At 40.9% G+C, this 21,699-nt stretch overlaps 2 protein-coding genes across 4 annotated transcripts; both read left to right on the top strand.

Annotated features, from left to right (window-relative positions):
* The first annotated feature begins 631 nt into the window (after positions 1–631).
* On the top strand, positions 632–13,948 carry slc38a5b (solute carrier family 38 member 5b). 3 transcript variants are annotated; one of them, XM_080853345.1, is made up of 17 exons: positions 632–807; positions 3,188–3,289; positions 5,098–5,227; positions 5,535–5,604; positions 5,714–5,829; positions 6,972–7,045; positions 7,417–7,509; positions 8,022–8,103; positions 8,389–8,471; positions 8,606–8,664; positions 9,252–9,365; positions 9,816–9,895; positions 10,222–10,322; positions 10,566–10,690; positions 11,047–11,191; positions 11,372–11,475; positions 11,710–13,948. In XM_080853345.1, the coding sequence occupies exons 3-17, from the start codon at positions 5,172–5,174 to the stop codon at positions 11,812–11,814; spliced, it is 1,407 nt and encodes a 468-aa protein (XP_080709471.1). In that variant the 5' UTR covers positions 632–807; positions 3,188–3,289; positions 5,098–5,171; the 3' UTR covers positions 11,815–13,948. The 3 variants fall into 3 exon arrangements, with proteins under 3 accessions (XP_080709471.1, XP_080709472.1, XP_080709470.1); XM_080853346.1 differs by lacking the exon at positions 3,188–3,289; XM_080853344.1 differs by lacking the exon at positions 632–807 and having other exon boundaries at positions 3,158–3,289.
* A 593-nt stretch (positions 13,949–14,541) lies between these two features.
* wasb (WASP actin nucleation promoting factor b) lies at positions 14,542–20,846 on the top strand (the record flags this gene model as incomplete). Its single annotated transcript, XM_080853342.1, has 12 exons — positions 14,542–14,646; positions 15,899–16,039; positions 16,413–16,499; positions 16,801–16,897; positions 16,983–17,009; positions 17,137–17,172; positions 17,673–17,871; positions 17,984–18,026; positions 18,402–18,555; positions 18,911–19,356; positions 19,770–19,875; positions 20,189–20,846. The coding sequence occupies 12 exons, from the start codon at positions 14,542–14,544 to the stop codon at positions 20,242–20,244; spliced, it is 1,497 nt and encodes a 498-aa protein (XP_080709468.1). The 3' UTR covers positions 20,245–20,846.
* Positions 20,847–21,699: the final 853 nt, after the last annotated feature.

Below are 21,699 nucleotides of genomic sequence, written 5' to 3'. Positions count from 1 at the left end.
GATGAAGTTGTCCACATGCAAAAATGTAAACAGAATCACACTGTTTATTTAAAGCTGTGCTTTTTTAGATAACCTAGTCTACTATGACCTGCGTCTACATTCTGATAGATAGATCACAAATAGGCTGCTGAAATGTAAATGCAACCTAGCTGCAATAAGCAATTAGGAAACCTCAAAAGAGATGGACATTTATGCCTGCCAACTATTTTATGAGTGCTGCACACCCAGGGCAAGGGTGAAGTCCTAGAGTAGCCTAGTAGGATCAGGCAAGAACATAACTTTCAGCATATTTCATGTTTCTTGGCAGAAGATGTAATGAGTGATGCAATTTTATTCGAGAAACTGCCTGAGAAAAACAAACGTGATACCTAAATGTAATTTCAAGATGGTAGTTTGCCCATCTGTCAGCACTGTGGCATTCTGTGTTTACGCCAAAACTACTGGACCCTGTAGGTTCCTTCCCCATGAATCTCTGTACATTCCAAATTTGCAGTCATTTAGGCATGCATCCAGAAAGCCCTCTATCCTGGTTTCAGCTGGGACTAGGAGTGACTTATTTGTGTGACATCACAAGAAATTTGAGACAGCCTCCCTTTTAGTGCCTTTCCTCCACATGTTCACCCCCTTCTCCCTTCTCTCACTCCCTCTCTCTCTCCCTCCTTCTCTCTTTCTCTAGATCTATAGTGTCTTCTCTGTTGGCTCTAATTCTAATCTTACTTACAACACTGAGAAAGACTTTACCTTAACCAACTGACTTCAAGACTACAGCAACTGGTTTTGGAAAAGAGACTTCCATTTGCAGCAAAGGTGAGTACTCTGCATTTCTTTTCAGAGCTCCCATACTAGCCACATGGGCCATAAAAAGACGCAACTCTTTTAGACAGGAAGGGTATAGCTGAGGAAACGTCCACCTTCAGGGTGAGAATGGAACCTTTCCTGTTGGCAAAAATCAGTGTACATTCTTTTCTGCACTTTTTTTGGTCTTTCCTTCACATTAATTCTGGTATGTGACAGTCGTGCTGGCCTTCTTTTTTTGCAAAGCTGGGTGTGAATCAAGTATGTGCAGAGTAGCTCTCCATACCATAGCAACAACAGTTGTGGCAAACAAAGAAATACTATGTTAAAAAGGGTTGTTTTTCAATAACAGTAACAATTGCATTGCATTATCCAGTTAACATATTTGTGTTACAAATGCTTTACACTACAGTATTGTGCATTATCATAATGCCTGTGTTCTAGCTGGCATTTGTGAGTTGGAAATGTTGTGATCAAAATGTAACTCACTTCAAAAATATAATAGACTTCTTAAAATATTTGTTAGAATTCTCTGTACCTCTAAGTGAATAAAACCCGATGACTTAAAAATTCATTTCATTTGCCATTGCTCCCTCTTACTCTTTTAAATGCTGAGCTACTTCGAAAAGTATGTAGGATCCCCAGAGGGGAAAGCTCAGCTAACCAAGTGAAGTTTACAGTACAGTATGTTATTCAGCAGCCAGTGTTTAGTTGAGTATGGTAGGTGAATATATGTTGGCTCTAAGCAAAAACATATGTTAACCTCTATAGCTCACTGCAGTTTTATTTGTCTTGTGAATATGGTGAGTACATTGTTAAAGTGTAGGATTACATTTAGTCCAACCCTCTGGATGAAACACCACTTTTTATGTGTTATGTAACATGCAAGCTATACCCTCATAGATGGAGAGAAAATAGGTCAAGAGCAATTGTAGTGTTTTTATTTTAGTTTCATTTGGGAATAATACCAACTTTGTTTGCCGTTTGCCGGCATACCAGCTAGATTGCTGGCAATGAAAGAAAACCTCTTGCAGCATGCTGAAACTAGAATAGTTTATTAAATTAACTTCTACCACTACAATTGACTGCAATTTAAACTTTTATGCAATTTCATCATTAATGTTGTCCTTAGAAGTTGTGAGTATTAAATGAATATTTTGGTCCGTTGTGTTGAATCGTGACTGAAATGGTAAAATGGGTCAAAAGAATCAACAAAGTGAAATTGAGAAATCTGACTCCCCCTCCCCATGTTGGTGACTCCCATGCGGCATTCTGCGTCATGCAGTTGGACTATTCTCATGGAAATTTTTTAAACTCTCTTCCTTTTCTCAAATACCCTCAGTTATGAGAAAACCGTCTGGAGTAGCAACAGCAGAAAGTTATGGGCTACAAATTAATTTGATACATCTAAAACATCCATGCCTCTCCTTACAATCCACCAATGGGCTTTTGCGTTGTGCGCCAAGCATGCATGCTCATGCGTATCCTGCCATTATTTTGGCCTGCAGAGCATGACTGCAAATGTGCCCAGTACATTATATACAATGACTTGTGGAAATAGCCATTATTTCTGAGGCATTGCCATCACAATTGCATACGAATGAGACTGCTGTCATTAGTTTGACCAGCGGATATTTCCTAGCTAAGTCTGCAAAAAAACATGTAACTGAAACAAATACAAAATGTGTAGAATTTGTAAACATACCTTCTTTACAAAGATGTAATGAACTCAAAGACATTGAAACAGTTGGGTGAGGGTGTCAAGTCCCCTGAGAAATTCTGAGATGCAAGTGTAGGCATGTCTCTGTAGTATCTCTATGTGTCTGTCATAAAAAAAGCATTTGTATTCTCCTCCTGGCCCAGTCGTGAATCATGTAGGTGTCAACACCATGAACATCCTTTTTTCACCCTGATTAAAAATCTTAGTAAGCGTTAGTAAGAGTTTGAACTGAGGATAAAGTCACATATAGGTTCTGCCGAGATAAGAGAAGGTGAACAGACAGATAATGGACAGTCGGAATGGATAAGAAAGTTACCACGCTGTTTATTTGATGGAAGCCAACAGATGACCATTGGCTGAGAAATGGACCGTAACAGTAAGCTTGGTTTCAGTTAGAGAAGTATTTCTGTAAGAGAGTTAAATCATAAATATACATTCATAGTTCTGTTGGCTTTGGGCTCAATATTCTGGCACCAGGGAGATGTAATACATTTTTTTTTTTAAAACAACAACACCACTAAAGTCAAACGTTATTCAGACAGGAAAGAGTTAAGAATGGGTGTTACTAGACACTCTTCCCCGCCCCTCTCGTCCAAATGTTTTAACAGAGTGCTAAGAGGGTTAAGCAAATAGCTCATTGACTGGCTGCATATGTACCCACAACGTTCAAAGGGTTCATCTGGGATAGTAAACACTGAAGAATCACAGGGGAGAAGGAGTAGTGTTGCAGGGATCAGTGTTGAGAAGTGATCAGCATACTGTATGCCATTGTGGGTAAGTTTCCTTGGGAAATTGCACCAGTGAGGTAAAATGGCTTGCTATAACATTATGTGTGACTAGTTGACACTCTTGCATCATACTACTAAGAGACTTAATAATATGTCTCTTTCACTTCACGCGCGCATGTGTGTGTGTGTGTGTGTGTGTGTGTGTGTGTGTGTGTGTGTGTGTGTGTGTGTTTGTGTGTGTGTGGGTGGGTGGGTGGGTGGGTGTCTGTCTGTCAAATGTCCTGTGAGGTTAAATAATTTCACGGGTGGGGGGGAGGGCATTTTGCATCTGTCATATAGCTGTCAAGCAAGTTTGTGTCATTTCTCGGGAGAATGTAACAAACCATACTAGATGTTAACACGTTTACTAGATGTTTTAACATTTGAGTTTAGGTTTACATTAAATATTGTACACTTTCTGTTTTTATAACTTACTCATCAGTATTGAGTTCTTGTTTTATGTCTTATATATCAATCGTGAATACTGAAACTGCACAATGTAGAAACAAACAGTAGTCAATGTATGTAATTGTAATCAGAAAACGCATGACATTTCAAAGTGGTGGAATCTTCACTAATGGAAATACATATACTTTTTCAATGCGTGTTTTCAGAACAGTGCATTGGGTAGACGTGCAGTGGTGTTTAAATGACATGAAATATTGCTCTCTTGGTTTTGCATTCCCAGACTTGCTGATGATATGTTATGAGAAAACAAGTATCCTGCCCCTAACAATTATGCTTGACAAAGAATATCTTCTACACAAATCTCTGATTTTATTGACCTCTGGGATCTGTATTTGCTTAAAACAAAGTATGACATTCTCCATTTTGCTTGTCTTTCCTTTCAAACTGGTCTTTCCTTCCAAAAATGACTTTATTTCAAATATAAATCAATGCTAAAGATCGTGAGTGATGTTGTGAGTGAGAAAATAATCTTATCGGTGCCTGGTTATATCATGTAATACAACAAGGCTGCACCAAGTGGTGGGGAGTTGCTTGTAATGTGTGGACTGCATCCAAACTCTTTCGAGCCACGTATCCATCCCCCAAGATACTGGAAAAATACTGGACAGCTAGAGATGCATGGATAGTTCACATCCAGGGCAGTCTCCTTTGTTGGAGTCAGAGTATTATATGCAGGGAGCCTACCACTTCCCTACCTGTTTGAGTATAGTAACACATTTTATGCTTAGAGGTGAGTCCTCTGTATCATTTCACTTCAGTACAATATTCAGTGGACGTTTAGTAAATACTAAATAGTTTTTAACATCACAACATCAGCCCTACAATATTGACTTACTGCTCTTATACTTTTATACTAATTCATGTGTTAGTTTTTTTGTGATGTCATTTATGCTCATTGTGTCATAATTCAATTGAATACGTTTTAAAGGTGTCATTCGAAGGGGATACCAAAGTTTAGGGGTCCAGAGAGATCTCTATAGACTCCTTCTTTCTGATTAAAATAAAGCGTAATCTCCTAAAGGGTCTTCACATTTGAAAAGAAGGGTAGGAAAGGAAGGGAAGGCTGAGTGGAAGTGGAAATCAATCTCCTTTTTCCACATATCAGAAGGCTGTGGGAAGCAGACACATGGTGTGACCCTGTAATCCTATGGGCGACATCTTGACTGGTCTCATGGTTACTCTTTAAACACGGCCTTGCGACCATACGATTTCTTTTGCCACCCTGTTGAAATTGTGTTCCCCAAACATTGGGGGAAGTATACATCGCTCAATGAATCTTTTCTTTTTTCATTGAGATAATATGAATTTGTGTTTGAAATCCTGAGGAATTATTGTTTTATTTTACAGAATTTACCTGAGAGAGCTCAAGAACCGCAACACTCCTATCGTCATCGTAAACTTGTGCCTCTCTATTAAGAAGTATGGAACTGCATAAGATATCAAATGGTCACCACGACTATGTCCCTGTGGAAGACGGGTATGTTTCCTCTTTGACTGAAGTAACTGCTTCCCAACATTACAATATAATATATACAATATATTGATTTGAGTTCAGTTGTGAGAGCACAGTAGAGTTATTCATTTCTGGAGCCTTTTTTGACAATTTGATTACATGCTTTCTCAACATTTTTCTTCTAAATGTGTACTGCATTCACTTGCTCTGTTAGGTTCAATCGTAATATACAAGACATGACTTGTTATATTCACAATCAGTGAACAGAAGGTTTTGTGGCACAGTATTGTTAAGAATATTAGCTTTACCTGTCCACTTTCTCACATCAAAGGTTTGAACCTGAACAAGAGGAGTTTCTGCCCCACAAGGATGATGGCCTAAATAAATCACAGTTTAAAGATGTGAGTATCTTTGGCTGAATGAGGTTGAATGCCACCGTTGCCTTGTGATGTTGTACTCAGGCCATGTTGATTTAGTCAGGTCTAGTCATCTCTCTTGTATTTCTTTCAGTTTGAAGGCAAGACCTCTTTTGGGATGTCTGTTTTCAACCTCAGCAATGCCATCATGGGTAGCGGAATTCTGGGACTGTCATACGCCATGTCCAACACCGGCATCATCGTCTTTGTGTGAGTAGCATTATAAGCAGAAGAAAAGAAAAATAATTACAAAATATATATATAGATGAATATACAACACACACACAGTATTCAATATTCTCTGCATAAATGACCTAATGCACCTAGAAAGAAAGATAAACCATGAATCATTTTTTCTCACGGGTTCGATTGTTCATTGTCCACAGGACTTTGTGGCGCTCTTGGCACACAAAATGGGCACTGCCCACAGAATTCAGTAAAAAGTCACAGTTGATTGTGAGGGTCTTGACCGATCATTGTGGCTGTGTGTGTGTGTGTGTGTGTGTGGGGGGGGGGGGGGGGGGGAGTCCATGAGGTCCCCAAATCGTATTACAGGACTTAAATATAGCCCTGGGCTGACAGATGAAGTATGGCCTTGCCTGTGAAACAAACTGGTGCATGTGGGGTGACTGGAGGGGGAGGAACTCAAACACACGTGAGATGCATTGCTTGCACAGGGACCTGCGCTGCATGTGTCAAGGTGGCAGGAAGATTAAATGTTTGTTAACACTCTGTTGTGCTGGACACTGGGAGGCAGGTCTGAACACGTGCAAGATAGCGTGTCCAGTCTCAGTGTCATTGCCTGATGGGAACTGTCCAAATTGCAATAAAAAAAAAGCAAGCAAGCAAGCAATGGAACTGATTTATGGTACGAACATAGATGTATACCACTCTCAAATCAATAGGCACACTATAATGTGATGCAATAAGGTGAAACTGCTTAGTATTTATTCTGTTTGACTTATTAGTTCAAGTAATAACTGGCTTTTGACACACCACAATGACTAGGAATAAAGAATAATTAAGCTTTGTCTTTGTAACTGTCACATACATTTTTGTGTGAAATTCATGCATCCAAAATGTACAATTGTTTGTGCCCAATGTCTACTGCCTGGTATACATGTGTATCTTTCTGTATTATTTCTAAGGAGGTTAGAAACCATGTGGGTTTGAAATAAAAAATCAGGCTTAATTGGGATTGGGCAACTTATTTTTAGACCAATGTCGTAGAAACATTGCAGCTGTGTGGTGTGATGCGGGCGGCAACCCACATGATTTATGATTGGAAAAGTATGACTTTGGTTAGCTTGTTTACCCAGTTGTCTTGAAATTGCTGTTTTTCTCATCACCAGGATCCTTTTGACTTGCATTGCTGTTCTGTCCTCATACTCTGTCCACCTGCTTCTCAAAAGTGCTGGAGTTGTGGGTAAGGAGTTAACAGTCTCAGTCTCAAAAGCACACTACATTTGTGGCTTTTAACTTGGATTTGAAGAGAAAAGGAGTTTGTTGCAGGTCAATTTATAATGAAACTGAACAAACCATGTCCCTTGGAATTAAAATGTCTAAAATAATGGTTTGTTAAATAAGGAATTACACTTCCTGTCCAATACCTCTTAAATTACATTTCTCAGATCTTTAATATGAACTACTAACTTCAGCATGAAGAGACATGAAGTAAAGTTAAGTTCCGAAGTTCACTCACATTAAGTACATCATTTAGATGATGTAAGTTAAATGATTCATTACCTTTATATGAAACAAGAATGAAAGAAAATAAAAACCTTTGATCATTTCCAGGTATCCGTGCTTACGAGCAGCTTGGCAAGCGTGCGTTTGGCCAACCCGGGAAGATTTTAGCTGCCGTTGTAATCACCATGCACAACATCGGGGGTAAGTCTTGGCTTGGTATCACATCAGTTATTTGTTTCAATTTCTCATTCATCACACATCAAGTATGCCAAATGAGTATGCCAAAGGTCTAGCACTCAATTCAGACCTGTCATACTCATTACCATTATGTCAAACATTCGCTAAATGGTGTTAGCAGGTATTGCATGTTGACATTAGCTCACATAGGTGGGAGAAAACAAGAAAAATGAGGCCACATCTTGTTATACCAGGAACATGTTATTCCACTGTGGTAGGGGCTAATGTTGGATCGGGCACAAGCCAAAAACTGCATGGACACTCTCTGTCATAATCACGTGGAACATTGCTACTGTTACACAACATACCCCTTGTGGCCTATAAAACAAATATTGAATTGTTTGGCACCAGGGTTTTTTGAACATTGCTGCAATGTTTTCCGCCTCTGCTGAACACAGAAGGCCCAGTGCAGCCACTCGTGACTTTGTGTGTTTGTGTGGCGACTGCCTGAGAGAATCTTTTGTGTCTCTCCTCAGCCATGTCCAGCTACCTATTTATTGTGAAGTATGAGCTGCCCCTGGTCATCCAAACATTTTTGGGAAAGCATTCCAACACTGGGTAAGTGACATTCCCATTTTAGTACAGTCTGGTGCTGTCCAAGTCCAGCCTTCTCCCTTACCACATATTCAATGTCAGTTTATGCAAAGGTCCAGGATTAGATCAAACTTCTATCATTCATAGTGGCCACGTTGTAAATAGATCTGCTGCTCTAAATCTGTAACACACTAGTCAAGGGTAAAGAGGAATCTGTATTTATATTTGACACTACAAATTAAACCTGCCATATGGAGAATAAAAGCCTGATCTTGATAGCAATTTAAATATCTTCAAACCCCTCCATAGGGAATGGTTCCTGAATGGCAATTACCTCATCATCGTCGTCACTATCTGCATCATCTTCCCTCTTGCCCTCATGAAACAGCTCGGTATGTCTGCTTTCTCCATTAGGACGCTAAACTGATTGACTAAATTGTCAGCTTGTAAATGCTCTGTACATTGTTGAGACACAAAGGGCGCAACTTGTAATTACTCTATAAATGAATCGTTCATTTATCTGCAGGGTATCTTGGCTACACCAGTGGTTTCTCTCTGACCTGCATGGTGTTCTTCCTAGGTTCGGTAGGTGGACTTTATCAGAACAAATCAATTTAAAACTGAAATGTATTGGTGGTGTGGAAACATTTCATTTCACAAAATAAAGTCCTTACCTCTTCCAAAGGTAAAGGATATGAACAAAACGAATTAAACTGACTTGATCTGTTCTGCTTCTTGATTCACTAATAGATGTCACACAATATAATGCTTACAAAAATAAGGCAATACTAAGAGTTGGCAAATATAACTTATAGCTTACATTTTGAAAAAGGAAATCACTAAAGAATAATTCCAGAATAATAACATAATATAATTATAGCATTTTCAAATGTTCTTTACTCTCTTTACTATCTAAACAATTTGTAGAATGGTTAGCATCCATGAGTGATTGTTCAGTACATTACAACCTCTTTTGCCATAAACACCAGAGGAAGTTTAATATTTGACTATACATGGCCCTGAGCCATGACTTCCTCCAATCAGACACGTATGCAGCAGAGCTCAGAAAGCTGAATGAGTTACCTCACATGGGTTGGATTTCACACCAGTGCTTCTTCTCCACACCCTGTTGTAGTGCCTGTCTGCCTCATTGTCATAATGCCACTTTGCAGGTCATATACAAGAAATTCAACATCCCCTGTCCTTTTGAGGAGTTCGGCAATAGCTCCATAAATGCCACGCTTGAAGCTGATTGTGAGGGGAAGTTCATCACCATTAACCAACAGGTTAGGGCAATTCATTATTTTCCTTCCTGGCTAAAGGTGAAAAAGAAGTGTCTAAAAGTGGCCAAGATTCAAGTGCATATGAATTATATAATGACTATTACTTTTGGGGAGCCCTCGGTGAGGAGCCATCACCACATAAGGTTAGAGGCTATTTATAAAAAAATTGCAGAGGCTATTTATTATGCCATAAGATCGGTGCATCTAAACTGCAGGCTTGTTACCAGGCAGGAACCACGTGCTTGTTATGATATCATAACATCTCAACTTAATCTTTTCTGCAGACATTTGGAATCAGGCCATTTGTGCCTAGTTACCTAGTTAATCTTGTTTTAGAGTTACTACACCATATACATTTTGTATGTGCTAGTTTTGTGATATTAGTAATACTAATATTAAATATGATATGTATAATTTATTAGAATGATTTATAATCTCTGCCATTGTTTTTAGACTGCCTACACAGTTCCCATCCTGGCGTTTGCCTTTGTGTGTCACCCCGAGGTGCTGCCAATCTACACTGAGCTACGCAAGTATGTCGTCTTTAAATGCTAGCTCACAACATAAATAGTACTCAACTGTATGCCAAACATTAAGTTAGACTGTTATTTATGTACACAAGTAGTGCATGTCTGCAGCACGTAGAAAAGTATACCCTTCTAAGAACATCAGCGCTTCCTAGATTAGTTCTGTTGCCCCCAGTCTGCACTCTTGTAGTGAAGCTATCTGCTTAATACGTAGAGATATTAAGGAAGCAATGGCTGTTCTTCTCTTCTGTTAAATAAAAATGATTTATAACTGAGATGTCCATGTTTGTGATAATGTTTTTTTTTTCTTTTTCTTTTTCTTTCTCCGTCAGTCCCACCAAAAGACGCATGCAGTCTGTTGCAAATACATCCATATTGGGCATGTTTGTCATGTACCTCCTTACTGCAATCTTTGGCTACCTCACCTTCTATGGTAAGAGAAGACCCCTGATTTGGTCAAATTCTGCCGCCATTGGACTTTTGATTGGCTGGGTCCCAGAAGGTCTGAACTTAAATTTGATTGGCTGGGTCCCAGAAGGTCTGAAATGACATTTGTAATGAAATAACAATCATGTCTTTGTACTCTGCGTCTTGCCCTGGAATACTTGGAAGTTGTACTTTGGCAGTTTATTGTACATTTGTACTTGAAGTGACATCAATTGCTTTGAACTGACAGGAAATGTGGAGTCTGAGCTGCTTCACACATACAGCAAGGTGGACCCCATGGACACGCTTATCCTGTGCGTGCGATTGGCTGTCCTGGTGGCTGTCACACTCACTGTGCCTGTTGTACTCTTTCCGGTGAGAGCATATCAGAAAAGAAACCTCATACTCATACTCTGAAAAGTACCTAAGCTTGCCTACTCATTCACTGAAGAGTACTCAACTTGCATACATACTGTATTCTCATACTCTTATTAGCACTCAGCTTAAATACTTCAAATACTCTGAAAGGAACTCAACTTGCATACTCATATTCATACTCTGAAAGGTACTCAACTTGCATACTCATACTCATACTCTGATTAGTACTCAGCTTGCATACTTATACTCTGAAAAGCAATCAACTTGCATAGACTTATATATACATCAAGCAAAACCTCAGGTGAGTCACTATGTGATCTTGTGGGGACTCATGTTGAAATGCCTGTGTTCAGATCCGCAGGGCTTTGCTGCAGCTGCTCTTCCCAGAGAAGCCATTCCATTGGGCCCGTCACATCACCATCGCTGTCTGCTTGCTCATCGTGGTCAACATACTGGTCATCTCTGTGCCCAACATCAGAGACATCTTCGGCATCATCGGTAAGATGGGAGAACCGCAGGGCTTGGTATCAACCTGCAGCTCAACCAACTTTAAAAGCACACCTTACCAGCCACATTTCCAGTTTTACTCATAGGGCAATTATGAAATCTCTCGGTATTTTCTAATTCTCATGAGGTGTCCTCACCACATATTTTCTGTATTTTATTCACGATCAACAGGAGCAACATCGGCACCCAGTCTGATCTTCATTCTGCCTGGCTTGTTTTACATCCGTATCGTCCCCACAGAGGATGAGCCTATGAATTCCAGACCAAAGATCCAGGTCGGCCCTACCATACATTTCACAGGAGCTTCTGTCGCACATACAACATAAGAAATTATTAACATGAGCTAAACTCAGGTGTGGTAGTAATGACTACTTTCAGCATAAAAAAGAAGACTGGGCATATACATGAAACAAGGCATATACATGAAATCCATAAAATTAGCCGACAAATATCGCCATGAATAAATGGTCATAAATCCTCCTTGTTTCCTCCTCCCCTTTCTCCCCCAGGCTGCCTGCTTCACTGCTGTGGGTTTCATCTTCATGATCATGAGTCTGACCTTCATTGCCCTTGACTGGATCAATGGAGAGAACAGGAGTGGCGGTGGACACTAGTGCCACCCCCTGTCCAAAAGAGGTCGCGGCGCCTGTCCAGGGACCACCCTGTGGCCATCCCTGGCCACAGACTCAGGTCGGCTCAGTCAGATAAGCGGAGTCAGTCACAACGGACAGGCCGGACCCCTCCCTCTGATCACGGTTTTACCTCCCTGTGTTGTGGTAAAACCATGTTTCCCGCCACCACCTTTGAAAAACAACAAATAATAATATCTGTTAACTACGAACTGTCATGGTAGCCATGATAGTCGCAGAGGAAGTGGAAGTGAGGTCACGTCCCCGTGTCAGCAGTTTGGGGAGACGTCACAATTGTTTCAGAGAAGATGACCATTTTGTTGCAAATCAAAAACTAATAATTAAAAAAATTGAATACAAAAATAACCAGAATATGTCTTAGGCAGGCCCATCAAAATGGTCCAAAACAAAGAGGATGCCAGAATAGGAGAAGAAAAGAAAAAAAAAGAAAAAAGAGAGCTAAAGATAAATGTGGAAAGCTAAATTTATCCGTTGAAACAGGACCTGGAATTTCCAAATGCTGTGCTCCTTTTCTCACATCAGTGCTGCCAAAACTGCTTTTTTTCTGCTTGTTTGCTTTGCTCTTACCATGGAACCCTGGGTTTGGCACAACAGTGCAACAAGATGTGGGCGTAGAGAAGTAAACATCTTAAATAACTTGTATTTTTCTTGTCAAAAAAACAAAATGATGCTAGACCTGTAATAATGAGTTACGTCCGAATGGACATGGGAATGATAATGTACTCTGGTTCAATCCTTCATCTTGTTTCAGGTGTTACCATTCATAGATTAGATCTGTCAGGGTCTGAAAAAATATAAGTGATTTGACTAAAATACCTGTTGTAAGTCTTGCAGCATTTTTGTTTTTGACAACAAATAGTGTGTACTGCACCTTTTCCCAAAATCCCTCAAAAATATGATAATTTCAGTCAGCTGTGGAGATTTGTCAGATAAACTGACGCTACTGTGAAAAAAAAGTGCTGAAGAATAATTAAGCAAATGTAACCCAAAGACACCTTTGATATAATTATCAGTAATTTATTTATGTCCATTCGACCAGTCAAAACTGAGGAAATGTTTCGTGCTTTTATGTGAAATGTTTTGGGAGTGGAGGTACCAGAGTATCTATTGTTTCATTTCTAAAGAGGATTCATTTCGTTATACAGCTATACACTACATTTTCTTTGCCCAATCATATGCTGCTTTTTTACTTTATCTGGACCTTGAGGGTTGCGAAACGCTTTGTTCTGTTTTTTTTAGCAATGGGTTGAAATGGGAGTTTCAAATACTTGCTGGTGCTGTCAAGGGCTTTGTAAGAGCAATATTTTTAGTTACACTTTACTTGGAACTCTCTGCCATGAGAGTAACATACCCTTGCCATAAACATGTCAGGGTAGATGCTGTATCCGGCCATTAGTCATATCGACAGATGATATCCAGTGACAGGACAATGTGATGTTACCATTATCAGTAATCAGCCTGGGTGCTCTCTGAATCTTAGAAGTCTCAAAAGCTGATACTAATAATATAACACTGTTACATCATTGGACACAGACTCTCTTGACTCTAATGACAGGATATGACATGTGCTAGACATGTTTATGTCACGCTTATGTCAGTATTATGATTAAGGGTTCAAGGAAATTATTGAAATATTTTACACCATCTGGCTTTTACAATACATGCATTGGAAATTGCTTTGCATGTTTACCTCAAGTATTATATGTGTACTATGCCAAGCGGTGACAATCACCAATACAGAGATGAGACAGAAAAGGGAGAGGAGGGTTATGAAACTGTTTTGATATATTAGACTTACATAGACTATATAACTGATGTGAGTATTTAAACAAGCATTGCAATTCAGAGGAAAGAGGTACCACACATCATCTGAATTTTCATTACTCAGTAATGGAGTGAATCTAATAGGCATTTCGAGAACATGTGTCCTTGAGTTTGTCCACAAGTTTTCATATGTGATGACTGGCCATGAATCAACCATGGAAAGAGCTGATCTACCCATCAACTGTTCCAATCTGAAGGTCAATGCTGTAATTCACTGAGACTGTGGGACTCAATTTGTATCAATGTGTTTCAGTAAAGGTGATTGGTCATCTGATTTTGTGTATGAGTGTTCTTTTCACCTTCTGGGGGGAATAGGTATGATGGAGGGATATCTTGTCACTGATGTTGTTATTTAAACGTTATGGAATGATCCTTTCCATACACAGCTGATTGTATGTGTGTAACTATAGGCCCATCTTCTCAAAATGAATAGAGTAAGCTATAGATTAATAGATTCAATTACAGCCATGGACCACGCACCATTGGAAAAGTACACATTTATGCTGGATACCCAGACATGTCAGAGTGTACAACAACAACTTTATCAACAACAACAACATGTTTTTACAAAATCATGAGAAAAGAGAAGGCACATAGGCTGCACATAAAGCTCTTCAGCAAACCTCAAGCAGTGCTAACTACAGGAGCTAACTACTCACACAACTTGTGCATGCAGCAGCAGGGGTGTGTGCATGTAGTGTGGTTACCAGACATCCACTTCCTCTTAAGCTCTAACATCAACACACGTTAAAACACGGAAGTCCTGGCAGCACTCTGTGTCTCTCAAGAGGCTTTACGCTAACAGGGAGGGTGGGGGTTGGTTCTGAACGGTTCTGGGTCTCCCAGGTGATCCACGACGGATGAGAGATGAGTCGAGGAGGGAAATCAAAAGCTCAGGACCACGTCCACAGTGTGCTCCTGAGCATCCAGGAGAATGAGCGAGTGGAGGACATGCTGGGGAGGAGATGTGTGGTAGGCGAAACACCCTCTAAAGCTTTGCTATTTTCAAATAATAAGGCACCTATCAAGGTATCTCCTGTGTGCATGGACAAGATTAACCTGGTTTATAATGACCAGGTTATTTTAGGCAAAGGGATGACTATAGCCCCATCTCTTGCAGCTCATGTCTCGTCAAAAAACTGTTTTCATACTAATGACATGTCACATATAAAATTAGCGAATGATGAAAAAATGCTACAATCTAGGTTTCATGAGAGCATCCTTAGCTGTTACAGTCACAAAGTTTTGCATATTGTGCTACTGAGGGGTGCATCATGACTTCAGAGTAAGGTGACAGGAAACTGCATTTGAGGCCATTTCCTGAGGTGCCACAGCATGTTGACAGACTCTGATATACATGATCTACGACCCCTTTTCATTCTTGAAATTAAATCTCCTAATCTCTAAATACAGAGTTGCCAAATTTCAAGGTTGACTTGATAATGGATTTTTTTTCCCATGCTGGCTTGAAAACGTAACAGAAAAGAATGTGTCTCACACCAAAAGCGTGGGAGTTTGGCAACCCTGCCAAACATGATGTCTATTGCAATAGATTTCTCAAATTTAAATAAATCGAAAGTGAAAACACTACTTTTTGTTGTAATCAGTCCCAACAAGGGTAGGAGTTTTAGGGAAATTATGTTTTTGTTTTACACCGTAAAGCCCGACTTCTCAGTTACTTCCTGAAGTTTCCCAAGAGTTGACCAAACCTTCTTCAGAAGATATGTGTGACATATAAGGAGTCTAAAGAGAGGAAATAGTGCCAGCTAGATGAATATATATAGAGAGAAGTTGAGCAGATACTTCCTCATTTCTTTCTGTGTAAGGCTTTACTCACTGTGCAAAGCATACATACATTCATCATGCATGCTAACATACCCGCATTGCTTTCCATTTGGGTCATTGTGTCTTTTAACACTTCCAACACCAAGGCCTTTTACTCTGCTAGGTAGTCTGCAATGCCTGATATTTTTGTATATTTCACATAACTTAAAACCTTGAGGCAAAAGTGGCATTTATGATTATATTCCTAGAACACGTGAGCCTTCTCACAGCATTGCATGCGCAGGTTAAGGGCCCAAGCAGAACAATAATCTTAGAGACCAACTCGCATACATTCCTTTGGTTTTCAGACGTCTTTTGCTTTCAGTCCAACACTGCTCCTGAACAGCAGTCACAAATGTGAAAGCCCCTTTTCTCCCCTCTGGTTTGTTTACTTGGCCAGACGCTGGCGACTGCAGTGGTTCAGCTGTACATGGCCGTGCCTCACTCTCCCAACCAGTGGAGCATCCAGCACACAGCCGTCGTTTGCTTCGTCAAGGACAGCCCCAGACGCTCCTACTTCATCCGTCTCTTTGACATCAAGGTTACTGCGGTTACTCCTCCTCTCTCTCTTATGAGCATGAGTGCATTTGATCAAAGTATTTTCGTGTCACTGGTCACATAAAGACAAGCATTATTAAAGCCTGTTAATATTGTGTTTGAGAACATTTGTTGACCTGACCCTTTTCATGCAATTATTTTAAATTATTGTAGGGTTTTTTCTATTCTATGTGAAAATAAGCATGTTTATGCTGATATACTGTACCTTATATTGGGTAACTATTCACATCACACAGCACAACACTGTCTTTTGACAACTCTGTCTAAACTGGTTTTCATAAGCTCTGGTGCCTTGAGTGTTTGTCTGTCGAATGTCAGTGTGGAGTATGCGGACTCAGTGGGCATGTTTTTATCAGGAGGGAAAGCAGATATGGGAGCAGGAGCTGTATGAGGAGATGACATACTCCAGCCCTCTAGCCTACTTCCACACCTTCTCAGCAGATGTGAGTACCCACAGTCCTCTGGGGCCCTACTGCCAAACATGCAGCTTAAGGGTCAAAGTTCAAGAACAAAATGTGCTGTATTGTGATTTTTTTGTGGGCTGGAAGATTGATTTTCCACCGTGGTGGCTGAACTATTTTGATGTGGTGCAATAATACAACCATTATCAAAGTCATTGGGAGCCCTACCACAAAATAGAAAGAGTTCTTGAATAATCCAATGGGAACCTATTGTACTGTGCTGGACAATCAGAGAAGATGTTTTCTAGCCTTGTGATCCAGCAGTGGTTGTTTTTCTGTGCAGGACTGCCAGGTGGGTCTGAACTTTTCAAGCGATCAAGAATCGGAGGCCTTCAGGGGAGCCGTGGAGGACAAGATTGCCCAGAGGGCTCAGCGCCAAGGTCAGTTTTGTCCTCAGATACAGAGCATTTCAAAAACACTACTACACCCACAGTGTCATCCACTATCTTATTTCTATAATTGCAGAGAAGAGACAGCATCATGCAAGTAAAGGTATGTATTCATGCCTCTTTCATATACATCTGAAACATGTTCTGATCATTTTGTCATGTCGACTTCTCATGGGAAGTGTGACTGTCCATATGGGCTTGCTGCTGTGTGACATTTCTTCTTGTTTTAGAGAAACGTGGCCTGCCGCCACTGCCCCCTCCTAATGGTGAGTCATTTTTCCATGTGTCACACTCAGTTTGCCTTCTGCTCTGACTAAGTGTGAAAAGAATAGAAAACGGTGTAGTGTATTTATATGGGTAGATCTACGTAGATCTAGTTTCATAACAGGAATAGGAAAACAGTTTTCTGACCCATATTGCAGAGATGATATCAATGGTGTCAAAATTACTCACACTTCATTTATTTACATGTCAGTACACTATTCAAATGAGGTATATGGCCAGCTTATTCCTGCTGTGTGTATACGTGTGTGTTTATGTGTGGAAATGTGTGTGTGGGTTCTGTGTGTGTGTGTGTCTAAGTGTGTGTGTGTATGATGTGTGTGCGTTTGTGTGTATGTGTGTGTGTCTGTGAGTGTGTGTGTGTGTGTGTGTGTGTGTGTGTGTGTGTATGTGTGTGTGTGTGTGTGTGTGTGTGTTTGTGTGTTTGTGTGTGTGTGTGTGTGTGTGTGTGTGTGTGTGTGTGTGTGTGTGTGTGTGGCATTAGGATCTGGTCCAGGATCACCAGCAGCATCTCTGGCCACTGTCGACATCTCAACCCCTGACATATCGCCATCACGCTATCGAGCCCCTGTCCCAACTCCTGCTGGTCTCTCCAGCCTAGGGAAAGGAAAGAAGGAGAAAAAGAGCAAGAAGAAAGCAGGCAAACTCACCAAGGCCGACATCGGTGCTCCTAGTGGATTCATGTAAGCCTGTTGTGCAGGAAATGACAGCTCCTGCAAACATCCAGAGATGCCCGTTTCACTCATTCATTTATCATTACGTCATTTACATTAAGTTTTCTTTGCCCATTTGCAGGCATGTGACCCATGTTGGATGGGATCCAAACAAAGGCTTTGATGTAAGTTGTCTTGCAATACTAATATAGTATGGAGCTAAAATTATGAAAACATTCCACCATTTCTTGAGTTTAATGAGGACATAAAAAAAAAACATTATGAAGAGAAAGTATCCTAATGCCAGAAAGATTTCTGTCAGAGATGGGGCGAATTATAACCTAGGCTACTTATTAAAGCATGTAGTAAGCATAGATCCCTTGCTGTGTTCTGCAGTATGGAGCCAATAATAACCTCCACTGCTGATGAGAAGTGGTCTTATGATACACCAGATGACTATTTGGGCCAACGCAGGTCACAGAGGAACATTGGCTCACGTTGCAAAGCTAATGTCATTGTCACTGCTGTTTGTGCCTCTGTATACTCTTCCCTAATGACAGACCCAGAACTTGGACCCAGACCTGCACAAACTCTTCGCTAAGGCAGGAATCAGTGAAGATCAGCTGATGGACCCGGCGGCCTCTAAACTCATTTATGACTTCATAGAGCAGAACGGGGGTTTGGATGGGGTCCGCATGGAGATGAGGAAAGATGGTGGGTGTTTTCCAGAGGTGTCACCTCTCTTTTTGAAGGTGGAATTAAGGGTGGTTATAATCTAATTCACTTTTTGTAAAATTCACCACATTTCTCCTGGTCCTCTATGGTGTTCTTACATAGTTCTGGCTCTGTGAATGCAACAAACAAAGGTCCACTGACCAAGCAAAACACTGTGCCAGTGAATCCACCATGACACAAAGAATCCACCGGAGCTCTGCAGTGATCTTTTACCAAGATTGAGGACTCACATTTGAGAAATGCTATTTATGATGTGTTTAATTCTTCAGTGTTTGCAAAAGCAGTGGACTGGAATGGTCAGTGTTTAAGATGTGTTTGTGTTTTTCACATGCAGAATCCCGTAGTGGCCATTCCGCTCCTGCACCCCCTCCCCCGCGCTGTGACCATGGCCTGCCCCCTATCCCAGGTCATCCCCCTCGAGGGCCCCCATCCCGAAGCCCAGGGCCTTCCTCCAATCGTGGTCCTTTACCCCCTCCTCCACCTGTGGGCAGACCAGGGCCCCCGGCACGTCCTCCGCTCCCCTCTGGGCATGCGCCTCCCCCACCTCCTGCTCATGGTGGTTACTCAGCAGCACCTCCACCACCTCCGCCAGTGGGTGGAGGAGGACCCCCGCCTCCCCCTCCCCCTCCACCCCCGCCGCCTCCCTCTGGTCCGGTGTCCTGCCCCTCCAGCAGTCCTCGGAGCCCATCTACTTCCAAACCTTCTCCTCCTCCTACTCCAGCTGGAGGGGGTAGAGGTGACCTGTTGGACCAGATTCGGTCGGGGAAGAAGCTAAAGATGGTAAGATGTACCACTATCCACTTTGTTGCCCTCAAATACCCACTCAGTTGCAGTAGAGACCAGTGTCCCAAAGCGAGCGCATGAGCAGGACTGTTTTCTTTAGTAACTCATACAGCTGATAACAGCCTACAGTGGCTCCAACAAAAATCCCATTCTAAATAGAAATGAACCTTTACTGGTTATTCGGTTGCGTCTTCCTTTTGAATTAGCCCAAAACCACCAAGGCATATGTCCCTGAACTGCTTTTTTGTTCATGTCCACACATGAACAGATCTAATCTAACTGTGAAACTGTGTGAGACGTGGTTGTTACTGTTCCCTGTAAATCTGGATGTGTGCCACAAATAATGCATTCTTTCTCTGAATGCTGCATGTTGCACTGTGAAATTACGTTCTTCAAACCTGTGTCACCAGGTGACAGATTCAGACTCAGGCCCGCCCCCGGCTCAGCCCGAGGAGGGAATTGTGGGAGCACTCATGATGGTTATGCAGAAGAGGAGTAAAGCCATCCACTCCTCAGGTAACACCCTCATGCCTGGAGCTTGCATGTATAGCGTGTGTATGTGTGTCGGTGTTTCTGTGGGATTATTTCATTTAGTGCATGGCTTTGACACAAAGAAACTCACTTTTCACTGTTTTAAGGATGCCTGTGCCTTGATACTGGCGGCAAGTTCCAATGTTATGTAACTGCAGCATTAAGGTGGTGTCAGAAAAGGGATGTTACCCAAGACAGGAGGCTCTCGGATTGTGACATCAAAAGATTCTTCTTTAAGATGGATTATATTTACCAATTCTATTCTTGTTCTATTTGATCTCATCCTATTTTGTGTTAGGAGACGAAGAGGATGATGGTGGTGATGATGAAGACGACGAAGAATGGGATGATTAAGTTCTGTCTCTCCGATACTCTCATGTTTTCTTTGGTTTGTGAAAACCAATGTAATATCACAGCACTGACCCTTTTAGTAAATATATAATTCCTTGTCAAATATCTAAGATCACATAAATGTCCTACAAATAATCTGCAATCTACTTAAGGATGGAAATAGTTTACACTGTTCCTTGTCCTGTCCATGAAGTAATATTGAGAGAGGCTTCAGTGTTTTGGGTACACTTCAGACTTTAATGCCATTGACTTCATGTTTTTGAATAAGACTCCAATATAGATTCATAACGCACAGAGAATGATACAAAAGTAATGTCCAACTTTCTGTGTTGCTGGTGTTTAACACCCTAACTGTAGATTTCCAGGGAGATTTTTTGTCATTATTCACCCGGGCCGACAGGATGTTTTCATGGTCTTCTGTGTGGTAAGTCCAAAACATTTGAAGTCACCAGAACATACAATAAAACTGAGGGGCTGGGACTGAGACTATAGCACCCCCCTCTGCAGGACTGGCTGAGTACAGCAAAAATGTTGGCAAAAGTTGCGTGAAAAAAACTGTCTATGTGGCAGTGCACTGCCTAACCATGACTGGTAACTGGTAAATCATTAAGTGCTCATATTGTTTGACAATTGTTAAGGACTCACACACTCACACACACACACACACACACACACACACACAATATGGTTATCCAGAAATGAAGTGTGAGTGAAAGTCAAATAAAAACAAAAACACAGAGCGACTGCTTCCCCAAGTTTATAAAACAGTTATATATCTATTGAAATTCCAAAAACGCAAGAAATATAACAACAATAATAAAATAATATTTATTACAAACAACCACGTTCACTTAGTCTGGCAAAACAAACAAAAAAATTAAACACATCTACAAATACAAAGAACAATTAAGATGTAGCTTGATTTAGTTCAATGACAAAACACCCAACCCAAAGCACAGCAAGACAAATAGGAGCCAAGCACTAGCCTCTAGTCACGAGCCTCCTCTGTGTGCTTGTGGTTTGTCAGTGGGAGGACACCAGCCTGGCATGGATGTTGGCTTCAGTGATGGAGTGACTACAGAGGGAAACATGTACCCTCTGCCTGTGCAAGATTATTGTCTTTTTTTGTGTTTTTATACTGTCTGTATTGATATAAATCTTTCGGACTGATCAGGAACGGGCTTAAAATGGATGTGGTTCCTTTTGTCTTGCTTATGTGATTTGGTACAAGTGATATTCCATAGAAAGTGCTAGAAGAGGTAGACTTTTCTTTTTTTAAATAAATCCTGGAGCTAAAATGTCCCTGTTACATACAGTACGTCTTCCCTAGCAGTTCCTCCTGTATTATCTCACATACCTATTCACTGAACACACATCTCATTGAACAGGATTGTTGTATTAGTTCAAATAGCATGAGCACTGTGGGCCAAAACTCAGCCTAAATATCCTTGCAGTGCT

Source organism: Sprattus sprattus (assembly GCF_963457725.1).
Source record: "Sprattus sprattus genome assembly, chromosome: 16".
Lineage (NCBI taxonomy): Eukaryota > Metazoa > Chordata > Actinopteri > Clupeiformes > Clupeidae > Sprattus > Sprattus sprattus.
The sequence above is the reverse complement of the archived record's forward strand: the minus strand, read 5'-3'. Positions and strand labels throughout refer to the sequence as shown.